The sequence below is a fragment of the Gossypium hirsutum genome, chromosome A10, assembly GCF_007990345.1.
Source record: "Gossypium hirsutum isolate 1008001.06 chromosome A10, Gossypium_hirsutum_v2.1, whole genome shotgun sequence".
Taxonomy (NCBI): domain Eukaryota; kingdom Viridiplantae; phylum Streptophyta; class Magnoliopsida; order Malvales; family Malvaceae; genus Gossypium; species Gossypium hirsutum.
In genome coordinates, this window is record NC_053433.1 from 113893627 (window position 1) to 113906440 (window position 12814).

General features: G+C 30.8%; 1 protein-coding gene and 2 long non-coding RNA genes across 3 annotated transcripts; 2 read left to right on the top strand and 1 right to left on the bottom strand.

Moving 5' to 3' along the window:
• Positions 1–221: 221 nt before the first annotated feature.
• LOC107896184 (uncharacterized) lies at positions 222–1031 on the top strand. The gene is made up of 2 exons (XR_001683635.2): positions 222–478; positions 728–1031. It is a non-coding gene; the product is annotated as an uncharacterized lncRNA (long non-coding RNA).
• A 1059-nt stretch (positions 1032–2090) lies between these two features.
• On the bottom strand, positions 2091–2943 carry LOC107896185 (uncharacterized). Its single transcript, XR_001683636.2, has 2 exons — positions 2776–2943; positions 2091–2419 (listed from the first exon to the last, which is right to left on the bottom strand). It is a non-coding gene; the product is annotated as an uncharacterized lncRNA (long non-coding RNA).
• Positions 2944–9665: 6722 nt separating this feature from the next.
• On the top strand, positions 9666–12394 carry LOC107897828 (heat shock cognate 70 kDa protein 2). Its single transcript, XM_016823410.2, has 2 exons — positions 9666–9961; positions 10468–12394. The coding sequence occupies exons 1-2, from the start codon at positions 9748–9750 to the stop codon at positions 12210–12212; spliced, it is 1959 nt and encodes a 652-aa protein (XP_016678899.1). The 5' UTR covers positions 9666–9747; the 3' UTR covers positions 12213–12394.
• Positions 12395–12814: the final 420 nt, after the last annotated feature.

Below are 12814 nucleotides of genomic sequence, written 5' to 3' on the forward strand. Positions count from 1 at the left end.
CAGATTTAAGAAATGGACGAAAATTGGATTCAAACACAGCAGAAATGGGAAGGGACCACGCGAGCAATTATCCCAGACAGTAGAAACACGCGGATCCTCATTGGGATGGGTCGGGTCGACCCGCTTTACTCCAAAACGACACTGTTTTATATCAGCAGGCACTAAGCTAAAACGACGCCGTTTTGTAAATGGTATAAAAGTCAAGTTTTTTACAAAAATTCATTTCAGCTATAGTTTTTTTAAAAAAAAGGGAAAGGGTTTTGATGCTCTGGGCATGGACGATTTCCGGCGATCGGACCACCGTCCGTCCGTCATCGACGACCGCCGTATGCGGCGGCCGGAAGCGCAAAATCGACCTCTTTTTAACCCTTTTGTTCGCCTTACCCTAGATCCGTAGTTGAAGTGCCCAAAAACCTCAACAAAGCCGACGAAAATCAAGAGAAACTTCTCGGTTCTACTCTCCAATCGCCCAAGCAAGGTAACATTTGATATCTTTTATTTATTTATCTAAGGATAATAGAAATAAAGAGGAAAAGGAACAAGGAAAATCACCTTTCTATTATTTGATTGCTTCTTAATATTTGTTGTTTTTGTATTGATTTGTTTTTTTTTCAATATTCGAAAAAAACCAACCCCTTTACAATGGTTTCCATTCGGCTTTTATAGCCATTACAACTTGTTTCATTTTTTATATTTACTGTATTTTCCTTCCTTTTGCAAATGCAAGTGGAGCGATGGCAGAGGGCAGGTGACCGGTGCTGGTGGCGGTTGGTGGCCTTGGCAGAGGCAAGTGAGGAGGGTGGTTGCGTCGCCGCTTTAGGGGCTAGGGTTAGGTAAAGAGAGGCTAGGGTTTTTTTGTTAGGGTATTGGGCTAGGTATTGGGCTAAGGTTAGTTTTGGGTTAGTGGGCTGTTGGGTAGGTTTAGTTGGGTTTTGATGTAATTGGGGTTTGGGTAAAGGTTGGCTGATGGATTGTTTAAGGGCCCGGATAATTTGGGCTTCTACAATAGTTATATATATATTTATATTAAATCATTAACTAAATAATAATTAAACCCATTATCCAAAATCTAAAAAAAGACTTACCCAACTGATAACCCAACTCAAAATATAAATTTTAAAAATTATACTTAATACAATAAAATATTTATTATATTTATTAGTGTTTTTAATATAATAAAACATTTTATTATATCTATGGTAGTTTTTTTAATATAAATATTTTTAATGTGTTAGAAAATTTTTATTTTATCGTTTTTAGTGTATTTAGTGTATTATATATATATATGTATATATATATTAAAATATTATTAAATAAAACTAGTCTAAAAAATCAAATATGGGTGGGACAAGTTAAGCCTGAGTTTACCTTTCTTAAATTGGGCGAGACTTGCGCAAAAAAATAAGCCCATTTTTTCGGGTCGGGCCAGGCCTAAGTTTGATATTTTAGTCTAGATACCTCGTATAGGCTTAGCCTAACCCATGAGCACCTTCAGTCGATGAGTACTAATCCACCATACTAATTATCTAATCGTTGGCTTGAGCTTACTAGTTGAACTTTAAAAAAAAATTAACAACCCAATGACTTTAGTAAAACTTTTCGAATAGTTCAGTGACTATTTTGTAACTTTTTGAAGTTGAGTGATCAAAATATAAACTTACGAATAGTTTATTGACCTTGGGCATAGTTTACCCATTATTCATTTATATATTTGTAAATATTTTTCTAATTTTTAATAAGAGGCCATCATGTGTCATCATGTGACTAGCTATTATTACCACATCAATACAAACTAACTGTTTAGTGCGATGGTATCAAAGTGCGAGACAAAATACAAGTTTAAATGCCAACTAGATAAAAAATGGTACCAAATAAGTATTTTTAGACAAGTTTAGAGGGTAAACCATATATTAATCCTAAAAATACAATTATTAAAATTTAGAATATTATCTTTTAAAAGCGGAGATCCAAGCTATCCATGTTATACATACATTAATATTTAAATTTGATCCCTGTGCTTTAAATACACTTCTCATCATACCTGAACAAAATTTAAACATCCAAGTTAAGGATTAAGTTAACAAAATAACTTGATTAACATGATATTGATATTTAAAGATCCAATTAAAACGTTTTAAAGACTTTTAAGACTAATATAAAATTTGAACCATAATTTGGAGACATATGATGAAATTAACCTTGTAAAAACTCATTTTTGCCCAGCCCAATTACAGACAAACCCAACCCAATATCCCTAAAAAACAAACACCAACCCAAACCCAACCTAAACTAAACCTAAGACCCAAATCAAAAAAAAAAAACAAACAAACAACACAGATTTTTCAAACCCTAGTCCCCTAGCATACGGCGCCGCACCTAACCCTCTGCCACCGCCACTGTGCTGAGCCACCTGCTTCATCTGCACACATTAATGGAGAAAAGACAGCAATCCAAATAAGTAGAAATAAGAAAGAAAAATCAAAATCAAAATCAAATGTAATATTTTTTTTCGGCTATATAAAGCCTTCTAAATGCATTGTACAAGGGTTTTTTTTTTGTTTTAAATTCAAAAAAGTGTGGTTCAAACTCTACTAAAATCAGAAGCACAAAAACATACCCTAAAAGAGAAAATCAAAATCGGAAATAAAAAGGTGATTTAAATTTCTTTAGTTTTGAATCTTTTCTTTTTTTTTCTCTTTTCTTTCCTTTGTCTACATATAAACACACACATATATATATATAAATACATATTATTTTAAAAATATAAAAAAAAACCTTATTGAAATTTCCACGGTGGCCGGCGGTGGCGATGCGCGGAGGAGGAATGCGCCGGAACCCCATCGGAAATTGTTAGGTGGAGAGGTTTTTTTAAGGGGCTGAGTTTTTGTAAAAAATGGAAGAAGAATGCTGTTTTTTTTTCAGAAAATTAGTATTTATATAGAAGCCAAAACGACGTAGTTTTGGACTTAAACCTTAGTGCCAAAACGACGCCGTTTTAATGCGTCCGACCCAACCCGACCCAGTTAAGCTAGGATCCACGTGTTTTTGGGAAATGGGAAATTTACGTGCACGATCCCTTCGCTTTTTTTTATCATTTTACAACTAAGTTTGTTATGCTTTTAAATTCGCCCCTTTAATTTTGTTTCATTTACATTTTGGTCCCGATTAAAGCGCAACGTTTGGGGGGAAGGAAAATTTCCCTTTTAGTCCCCCATGTCATTCGCGCACTTCAAATGGGTCCCTCCCCTTATTTTTATTTTTAATTTGGCCCCAGAACTATGTTTTGTTTCGATTTTAGTCCTTTTTGTTCATTTTCACGCCTTCAGCATTAAATTAATTATTTAATATTAATGTAATTATTATATCATTTTTATTAAGCTTATTATTATTATTGTTATTATTATTACTAGTTTGCTAATATTACTATTATGATTATATTTTTTTGTGTATTTATTTATTAATTTTATTATTAATTCGTTAATTTGTTATTATTAACATGTTCTTGTTATTTTTATTAATGTATTATTATTATTGGTTGCTCTATTTTTTTATTATTATTATTACTATATTTATCATTATTATTATTATTATATTTATACTTATATTTATTTTATTCTAATGCCATCTTTATTACTATATCCATTATTATTATTAGATATATACATATCCTTTTACTACTGTTTCTTTTTTATATACATATGTTTTAAATATTATTACAATTATTATTATGACTTAACATATTGTTATTACCTTTATTTTAGTATTATTCCTATTATTACCATCTTATTATTAAACTAATTAATTTGATATAGATATTATATTATATACCTTCTTTTTTCTATTTATTTACTTATTACTTCATTACTAATTAGTTTAACTTATCATTATTATTATTATTATTTATCGTTATTATAAATATATTGTTTTTCTTCTTACTAATGTGTTATTATTATTGTTTTCCACTTTATTATTATTACTAGTGTTGACACCATTTTTTTGGATGAAAACGGGGTCGACTTGGATTTTGAAAATAGAATGAAAACGGAAGTCGCCACCAATCTTTTTTTGATAAGGTGTGATCGGGTCACCTCGAAAAGTGGTTGTTTTTAATAAATGACTTAATTTTTATTAAAACAAAGACTTTGGTCTATGAAATTCAAAAAAAAGAAAAACGGGTTTGGGAATCGGTTACGCACGAGGAAGGATTAGCACCCTCGATACGCCCAAAATTGGTACCTAGTTGATTAATCAGTGTCTTAGTGTCGAAAATTGAAAATTTGAAGAGTTTTAAAAATACAATCCTTAAAAGAAACTCTGATAACGTGAGTTGAAATATAAGATTCTCTTGTTCCGAAGGAATATCACATCCAGCACGTTAGGACACGATACTCTAAACCATCGAAACCAAGATCACCTTATAGTTTAATGAAACCACACTTTGAAGCTTTAAGAGGATATTTGGCTATTTAGTCGAACGAGAAATCGAAACCCAGCACGTTAGGGCACGTTTTCTCGATTTTCCAAACGCGAAATATTGCCTTATTTAGAAAAATTTTCCTTTTGATGCTTGGTGTTAATGCTTGACAAAACAATAACGAATACGACAAGGTAAGCAAAGTAAAGTGAGTAACAACAATACAATAGGCAAAATGAAATGACGAGGCGATTACATAAACAAAGCATAAAAATAAATAAATAGAACTAACATTTTAGAAAAAGCACAAGTGTACGTGGATAAATACACAAACACCAAATAACAATGATGACAATAAATACAATTATGTAAAAATGTATATACATGTATAATTTTAAGCCATAAAATAAGAAACGCATATAAATTATAGAATATGAAAACATAAATAAATATATACATATATAAAAAATCGGTAAGTATTATAAAAATAAAAATGTAAATATGTGTTTATATATATTCAAAAATTGTGATAATATAAAATATATGTATGTGAATTATAAAATATGTGAAGTATACAAAAAGCATTTTTAAGAATATAAAGAATATATATAAGTATGTATATGATGTAAAATAAGCATAAATATATGTAAGTATATAAGAATTATAAAATATGAAAAATATATTTAAGTATGTATAAGTACGTATATATACATATATATGAATTAAGATGTATGTATTTATGCTTATACCTATGTATACACAAAAATATGAGATATAAAAATATAAAAAAGTATATTTATAATAAATGAAAAGTATGTACGTAAATATATTATAAAAATGTATCAACAATTTGAAATTATGAATATTAAAATATTTTAATATAAATAATATATAAGATGATGACATATATATTTAGCGATATTAAAAATCCATATAACATACATAGAACATATATAGTATATGCATACCTTAGAAATGATAAGAATGATAATAAAACTATTTTCTACACTACATAAATACATACACATATATATAAACAACAGTATATACAATATAATATTAGAAAAATATATAATAGTGTAAAATATAACTAATAATATTAAAATATATACAATGATAATATATATAAAAGATATATGTATATATAATTATATAATATAATATTAAAATATAATAATACGACATAAAAAAAACATGACACAAATAAAGTATAGTATTAAGAACACATATATAATACATGAAGAATATACATAATACTAAAATATTTAGGTAATATATGCGTATATTAAAAACTAGTAATAATATTACCGAGGTATATACAAATATGTCAAGTATATATACGTATTATAAATATATAAATATATAACAAAGCATAAACTAATAAAAATAATAATAATAATAATAATGATAACATTGGAATATAAAAGAAACAAACATAAGATTAATAAAATATTAGAATAAAAATGAAATAAAAATATTAAATATGAAAATATATATATGTATACACGTACATAATAAAAATATATACTAATACATAATAATAATACTAATACTAATAATACTAATAATATAAAAATAACAAGGATATTTAATAAAGATATAAAAATAAACAAAAAAAGGACTAAAATTGAATTAAAAACAAAGTTGTGGGGCAAATGTGAAAGGAAATGAAGAGAAATGGGCTTATTTGAGCGCGCACAAAACATAGGGGGATCGAAACAACAATTATTCCATTCCATTAAAACGCAGCACATTAGCGGGGACTAAATCGAAAAGCGCGAGAAATTATGGGGCCAAATTGGAAACAAGAAAAATGACTTAATTGCAAAACCCTGAAAAAGCGGAAGGACTGCGCGCATAAATATCTCATTCAAATGAAAACACGCGGATCCTCTTGCGGGTCGGGTCGGATGGGTCGGGCATGGTCAAAACGACGTCGTTTTGAGGCTTAAGTGTAGCCCCCAAAACGACGTCGTTTTGGAGGGCTATATAAGGCCTAAAATAACCCAAAAAAATCATTTGGGGAGAGGGAAAGAAAAAAAAGAAGAGAGAGGGAAGAGAGAAGGGAGAGAGAAGGGAGGGGGAAAGGGAAATCCGGCCAGGGGGGCCGGTCACCGGACGGCCACCGAAGGCTCGCCGGCGCCGGCACCGGCCACCGCACGCGGTGGCCGGAAAAGGTAAAATATTTTTTTTATTTCTTGTATTTTTTTATTTATATTGATATTTATGTATGGAAAATAGGTTTAGAGAACGAGACTAAAAAAATAAAGAAAAAGATTACCTTATACTTGTAGTTTTTGATTTTTTTTTGACAATTTTGAACTTCTGATTTCAGTGTTAAAATCACGGGTTGTACATGTGTTTCATTCTATCTTGGTTATTGATTTCTTTTGAACATTTGAACGAATGTTCAAACGAAAACAGAAAAGAAACCCCCCCTGTTTACAATGACCATAGGGCTTTTATATAGCCCAAAATCCAAAGAAAGAAAAAAAAATACAAAGAATTTCATTTTTTGGTGTTTTTCTTTGCTGTCCTTTTTTGTCTTCTTTTGCAGGCATAGAGTGGTGGAGGCAAGTGGGTGTGTTGGTGGCAGACAACTGGTAGTGGCGGGCCAAGGTGGGGCGGCGGCTAGGGTTCTTCTCCTCTCTTTTTTTGCTGAAAATTGTTTAGGTTTGGGTTGGGCTTAGGGTTTTAGTCTGTTGGGCTAAATTGGGTTTGGTTAGGGTTGGTTTAAGTTGGGCCAAAATTGGGCCTTTACAACTAGTATTATCATCATGTTATTAGATTAATTAATTTTATATAGTTATTATTATGTTATTATACATATTCTCTCTGTATTTACTTATATTATGACTAATATTATCATTATGATTACTATTGTCATTATTATTTGTTACCTTATTATTACTATTATTACTACTATTATATTATTATTATTATATTTTACCCATTACTCTTTAAATACATTTATTTTATTTTTATTTTTATTCCTCACTCACATTATATATTATTTATTTATTTATATATACACATACATATATACATTTTCATACATCATTCCAAACTTTAAAATGCTTATTACTTGTATTATTACTATTAATATTATTATTATCATTGCTATATTATCATTTTTTTAGTTTTACATAATTATTGTTTACTTGTCACTAGTTCCTTTTAATTTCGAATATTTTTTAGTTTATTTATTATTCCCTTTTCTTATTATTCATTTGATGCATTTATTTTATCTTTGTTTTTATCGTTATCATTCACATTCGTGTTTATGCTTATTTTGTTATGGCTATCAATTTTTATTTGTTATGCATTCTTTATTATCCCATTTTATTACGACTTATGTTATACTAACTTTTACCTGACCTAAAATAATTCTTTCATAAAAGTAAATATTCCGTATTTGGTAATTCGAGATAATCGTGCTCTAACTTATTGGATTTCGACTTTTCTCATTTAACCTAAATAACGGAATACTCTTTTAAATCGCAATACGAGTTTTGAAAAGTACTTATTCTCGGAGATACGAGGTGTTGTGCCCTAACTTATCGGGTATGACATTTTGTTACCTCAGGATAAGATTTTTGCTAACAAAGGCAATATTCGGCATTTGAAAATTTGAGACATCGTGCTCTAACTTACTGGGTTTCGATTTTTCTCGTTTACACTAAATAATCGAATACCTTTTAAAAAAATGTTAAAATACATGAATTTCAAATAAAGGCAAGCTCATTCTCAAAGTTCGAAATGTCGTGTCCTAACTTACTGGGTGTGACATTTTATTACTTCGAGATGAGGGAGTCCTTAATATCCGTTTTAACTTATTCGATCATTTTTAAATTAACATTAATTCAAAGAGGGATTGTGTTTTAAATTCTTTCAAGTTTCAAATCTTCGACACTAAGACACTAGTTAATCAATTAAGTATCAATTTTTTGGCGTATCGAAGGTGCTAATCCTTCCTCGCACGTAACCGACTCCCGAACTCATTTTCTGATTTTCGTAGACAAAAAATTATCGTTTTAGTAAATCTTAACTTTTATTAAAATGATTAATTTGAGGTGACCTTATCACACCTCCTCAAAAAGGATTAGTGGCGACTCCCGTTCTTTCATTTTCGTTTCCATAGTCGATCCTGTTTTTTTCAAACGTTAAAATGGTTTCGACAAACCTATTTGATAAAATAAAAAAGAAGTCATAAAAATAAAATAATTAATAAAAAAATAGGGTAAATTACATAATTAGCCATTCAATTTTCATAAATTTTCAATTTGGTCACTAAAAATAAAAAAATTACAAATCTAACACTGTTGTTAGATAGTTTTTCATTTTAGCCACTTACTGTTAATTTGGCTAATGGCAATATTACTATACACTCATCTTAATCACCTAACTTTAGTAAATTTTCATAATTTTAATTTTTCTAAAAAAGGGAAAACTTGGGTTTTTATACGGGAATTAAGTTTCTCTCAGTTCTCGAGATGAAACTATATATAACTCAATTCCTTATAAAAATCCTGTAAAAACTCAAGTTTCTCTTTGTGAAAACATAAGTGTTTTTCCTATAAAAACTCAGATAATTCTAAAAAAAACCCATGTTTTCCCCTTTTTATGGAAAAATTTAAAATTAATTCTAAAAAGATTTTTTTTTGAGAAAAATGGTTTTTATAGTCAAAATCTATGGTTTTTTTTCCTTTTTTGCTAAAAAAACTTCAAATTAATTCTAAAGAAAGATAAAAAAAATGAAATTAAAAAGATTAAGTGATATTTCCTTGTAAAAACTCTAATTTTTCTTATAAAAATTCAATAATTCCCGGTCAAAACTCATGTTTTCCTTTTATTGAAAAATTAAAATTATTTATTAAAAAGAAAAAAATAAAAGAATTTTAAAAAGTAAATTGAATAACTAAAATGAAAATTTACTAAAGTTGAATGATTAAAATAATTGTCGAGCAATCAAAACAATAAAACTATTTAACGATGAGTTACTAGAAAAACTATCTAATGGCGGTATCATATTTGAAAATGTTTTATTTTCAGTTATTGAAATGAAAAGATGATTAATTATGCAATTTACATAAAAAAAAATGAAACATAAAAGGAAATTTCTAGAACTAAACTGAAACGAGAGATATCAGGTTTGAAACGGTAGAGTGAAATCTAACTGCTATAAATTTGGTGATTCGAACTTTCTAGAACTCTTAGACCAAATCAGACAATCATGTTTATAAATACTCTCTCCCTCCATTCAAAAAATAAAAAAAAAATCGTTAATTCCTCGACCGTCCGATTTTTTTGATTGTTCAAAGTAATCAATATCAATGACTGCAAAAGGAGAAGGACCCGCTATCGGAATTGATCTAGGCACGACCTACTCCTGTGTCGGAGTATGGCAACATGACCGAGTCGAAATCATCGCCAATGACCAAGGTAACAGAACGACGCCGTCTTACGTCGCTTTCACCGATTCCGAGCGTTTAATCGGCGACGCTGCTAAAAATCAAGTCGCCATGAACCCTATCAACACCGTCTTTGGTAATTGCCTAGTTTCTGATTCTAAAATCAATAAATTTTAATTGGTTCAATTTAATAAAAGATCCTTATACTTTACATTTTTTTACAAATTTTATTAATCTGTTTTAATTTGATATTTTTAAATCGATTGATGTGTTGTTTATAATGATAAAGGTAAGTATTGATTAGGCATAGGGTTCCAGTTTCAAATCTTATGATCAAAATTTTAAATTTTATTATGATTATTATTTAAAAAGATAAAAATATCCTCGTAAACATATAATTTAATTTGTTTATAAAAAATATTTTAATAATTTTATAACTGAATTGGTTTAAAAAATTAGATTAAATTATTTGACAAAATTATTGGAAAAAAGTTGCTTTTAGGACTGATTTATGGAAGGATTGAAGAGTAAATATGTTAAAATCGTATAGAGAAGGGACCATTTATGGGATTTGACCATTTTATACAATGATATAAATTTCTTGACTGAAACGTCTGACAGTTGTTACTGATGATTAAACAGATGCTAAGAGGCTAATTGGGCGAAGATTCACTGATTCATCGGTTCAAAGCGATATAAAGCTTTGGCCATACAAGGTGATTGCCGGCTCCGGGGATAAACCGATGATCATCGTTAGTTACAAAGGCGAAGACAAGCAATTCTCCGCCGAGGAAATCTCTTCCATGGTGTTAACCAAAATGCGTGAAATCGCCGAGGCTTACCTCGGGTCCACAATCAAGAACGCAGTCGTCACCGTCCCTGCTTATTTCAACGATTCCCAAAGGCAAGCCACCAAGGATGCCGGTGTAATCGCCGGTCTCAATGTCATGCGTATCATCAACGAACCAACCGCCGCCGCCATTGCTTACGGCCTCGACAAGAAAGCAACCAACGTCGGCGAAAAAAACGTACTGATCTTCGATTTAGGTGGCGGTACCTTCGATGTTTCGTTGCTTACGATCGAAGAAGGGATTTTCGAAGTCAAAGCCACCGCCGGCGATACTCATTTAGGCGGCGAGGATTTTGATAATCGAATGGTGAATCATTTCGTTCAAGAATTTAAAAGGAAGAACAAGAAGGACATTGGTGGAAACCCTAGAGCTTTGAGAAGATTGAGAACTGCTTGTGAAAGAGCTAAAAGGACACTTTCGTCTACAGCTCAAACCACCATTGAAATCGATTCCTTGTTCGAAGGTATCGATTTTTATTCTACGATTACTCGAGCTCGATTCGAAGAACTCAACATGGATTTATTCAGAAAATGTATGGAACCTGTTGAGAAATGTTTGAGAGATGCTAAAATGGATAAAAGTACTGTCCATGATGTTGTTCTTGTTGGTGGTTCAACTAGGATCCCCAAAGTACAATCCTTGTTACAAGATTTCTTCAATGGGAAAGAGCTTTGTAAAAGTATTAACCCCGATGAGGCCGTCGCATATGGCGCAGCGGTTCAAGCAGCTATTTTAAGCGGCGAAGGGAACGAAAAGGTTCAAGACTTATTACTCCTCGATGTCACACCGTTGTCGCTCGGTTTGGAAACCGCGGGCGGGGTTATGACCGTTTTGATCCCACGAAACACGACGATCCCGACGAAGAAAGAACAAGTTTTTTCGACGTATTCGGATAATCAACCGGGCGTGTTGATTCAAGTTTACGAAGGTGAACGAGCAAGGACTCGAGATAACAACTTGTTAGGCAAATTCGAACTTTCGGGTATTCCACCAGCACCGAGGGGAGTCCCGCAAATCACCGTGTGTTTCGATATCGACGCGAATGGCATCTTAAACGTCTCGGCCGAAGACAAAACGACCGGACAAAAGAACAAGATCACGATCACGAACGATAAAGGTCGATTGTCCAAGGAAGAGATCGAAAAAATGGTGCAAGAGGCCGAAAAATATAAATCCGAAGACGAAGAACATAAGAAGAAAGTTGAGGCGAAAAATGCATTAGAGAATTATGCTTATAACATGAGGAACACAATTAAAGATGAAAAGATTGGTTCAAAGCTTTCACCTGATGATAAAAAGAAAATTGAGGGCGCCATTGATGCTGCTATTAATTGGCTTGATGCTAATCAATTGGCTGAAGCTGATGAATTTGAAGATAAAATGAACGAACTTGAGAGTCTTTGTAATCCCATTATTGCTAAGATGTATCAAGGCGGAGCTGGACCTGATATGGGTGGTGCTGGTGGCATGGCTGATGATGTTCCACCGTCTCGTGGCGGCGGTGGTGCTGGTCCCAAAATTGAAGAAGTTGATTAAGCTTTTTGGTTAATTTAGTTTTTTCTTTTTCAGAAATTTTCTTGATTCGGGTTTTATGCTTTTCTTAATTTTCTTTCTGATGAATGCAATTTCCAATTTTTGTGTCTTGCTTGGAAAAATTGCAGTATTAAGTTGTTAGTCATATTAAATTTCTTCACAATAAAATGGTATGCTTTATTTTCCTTTTCTCAAATTTTACCCGGTTTGAACTCAAATCATGATGCTCTAGCATTGCTTTTTAAGGCAGTGTCTACTGATTTCACCATAATAAGTTGTACAAAATCATAATAACCTATTTTTTAATCAATTGTCGAGATTGAAGGTGAAGAGATAATGTCAAATTTGTTAATCAATTGTTTACTATATAATTTATTTTTAAATTTAAAATTTAATCTTATTATTTATAATTTAGTATAGTTTGAATTTTTCTCTTTCAAACATCATGTCAATAAAATAATATAAAGTTCATACGTTATCGAATAAAATAATATTAAAACTAAAAATAATAGTGTTTTTAATTAATTGATTAGAAATGTTCATGGGCAGATTTGAACTAGGCTTAAATATAATATTAATTTTTTTTATATTAACTCAAATTCTGC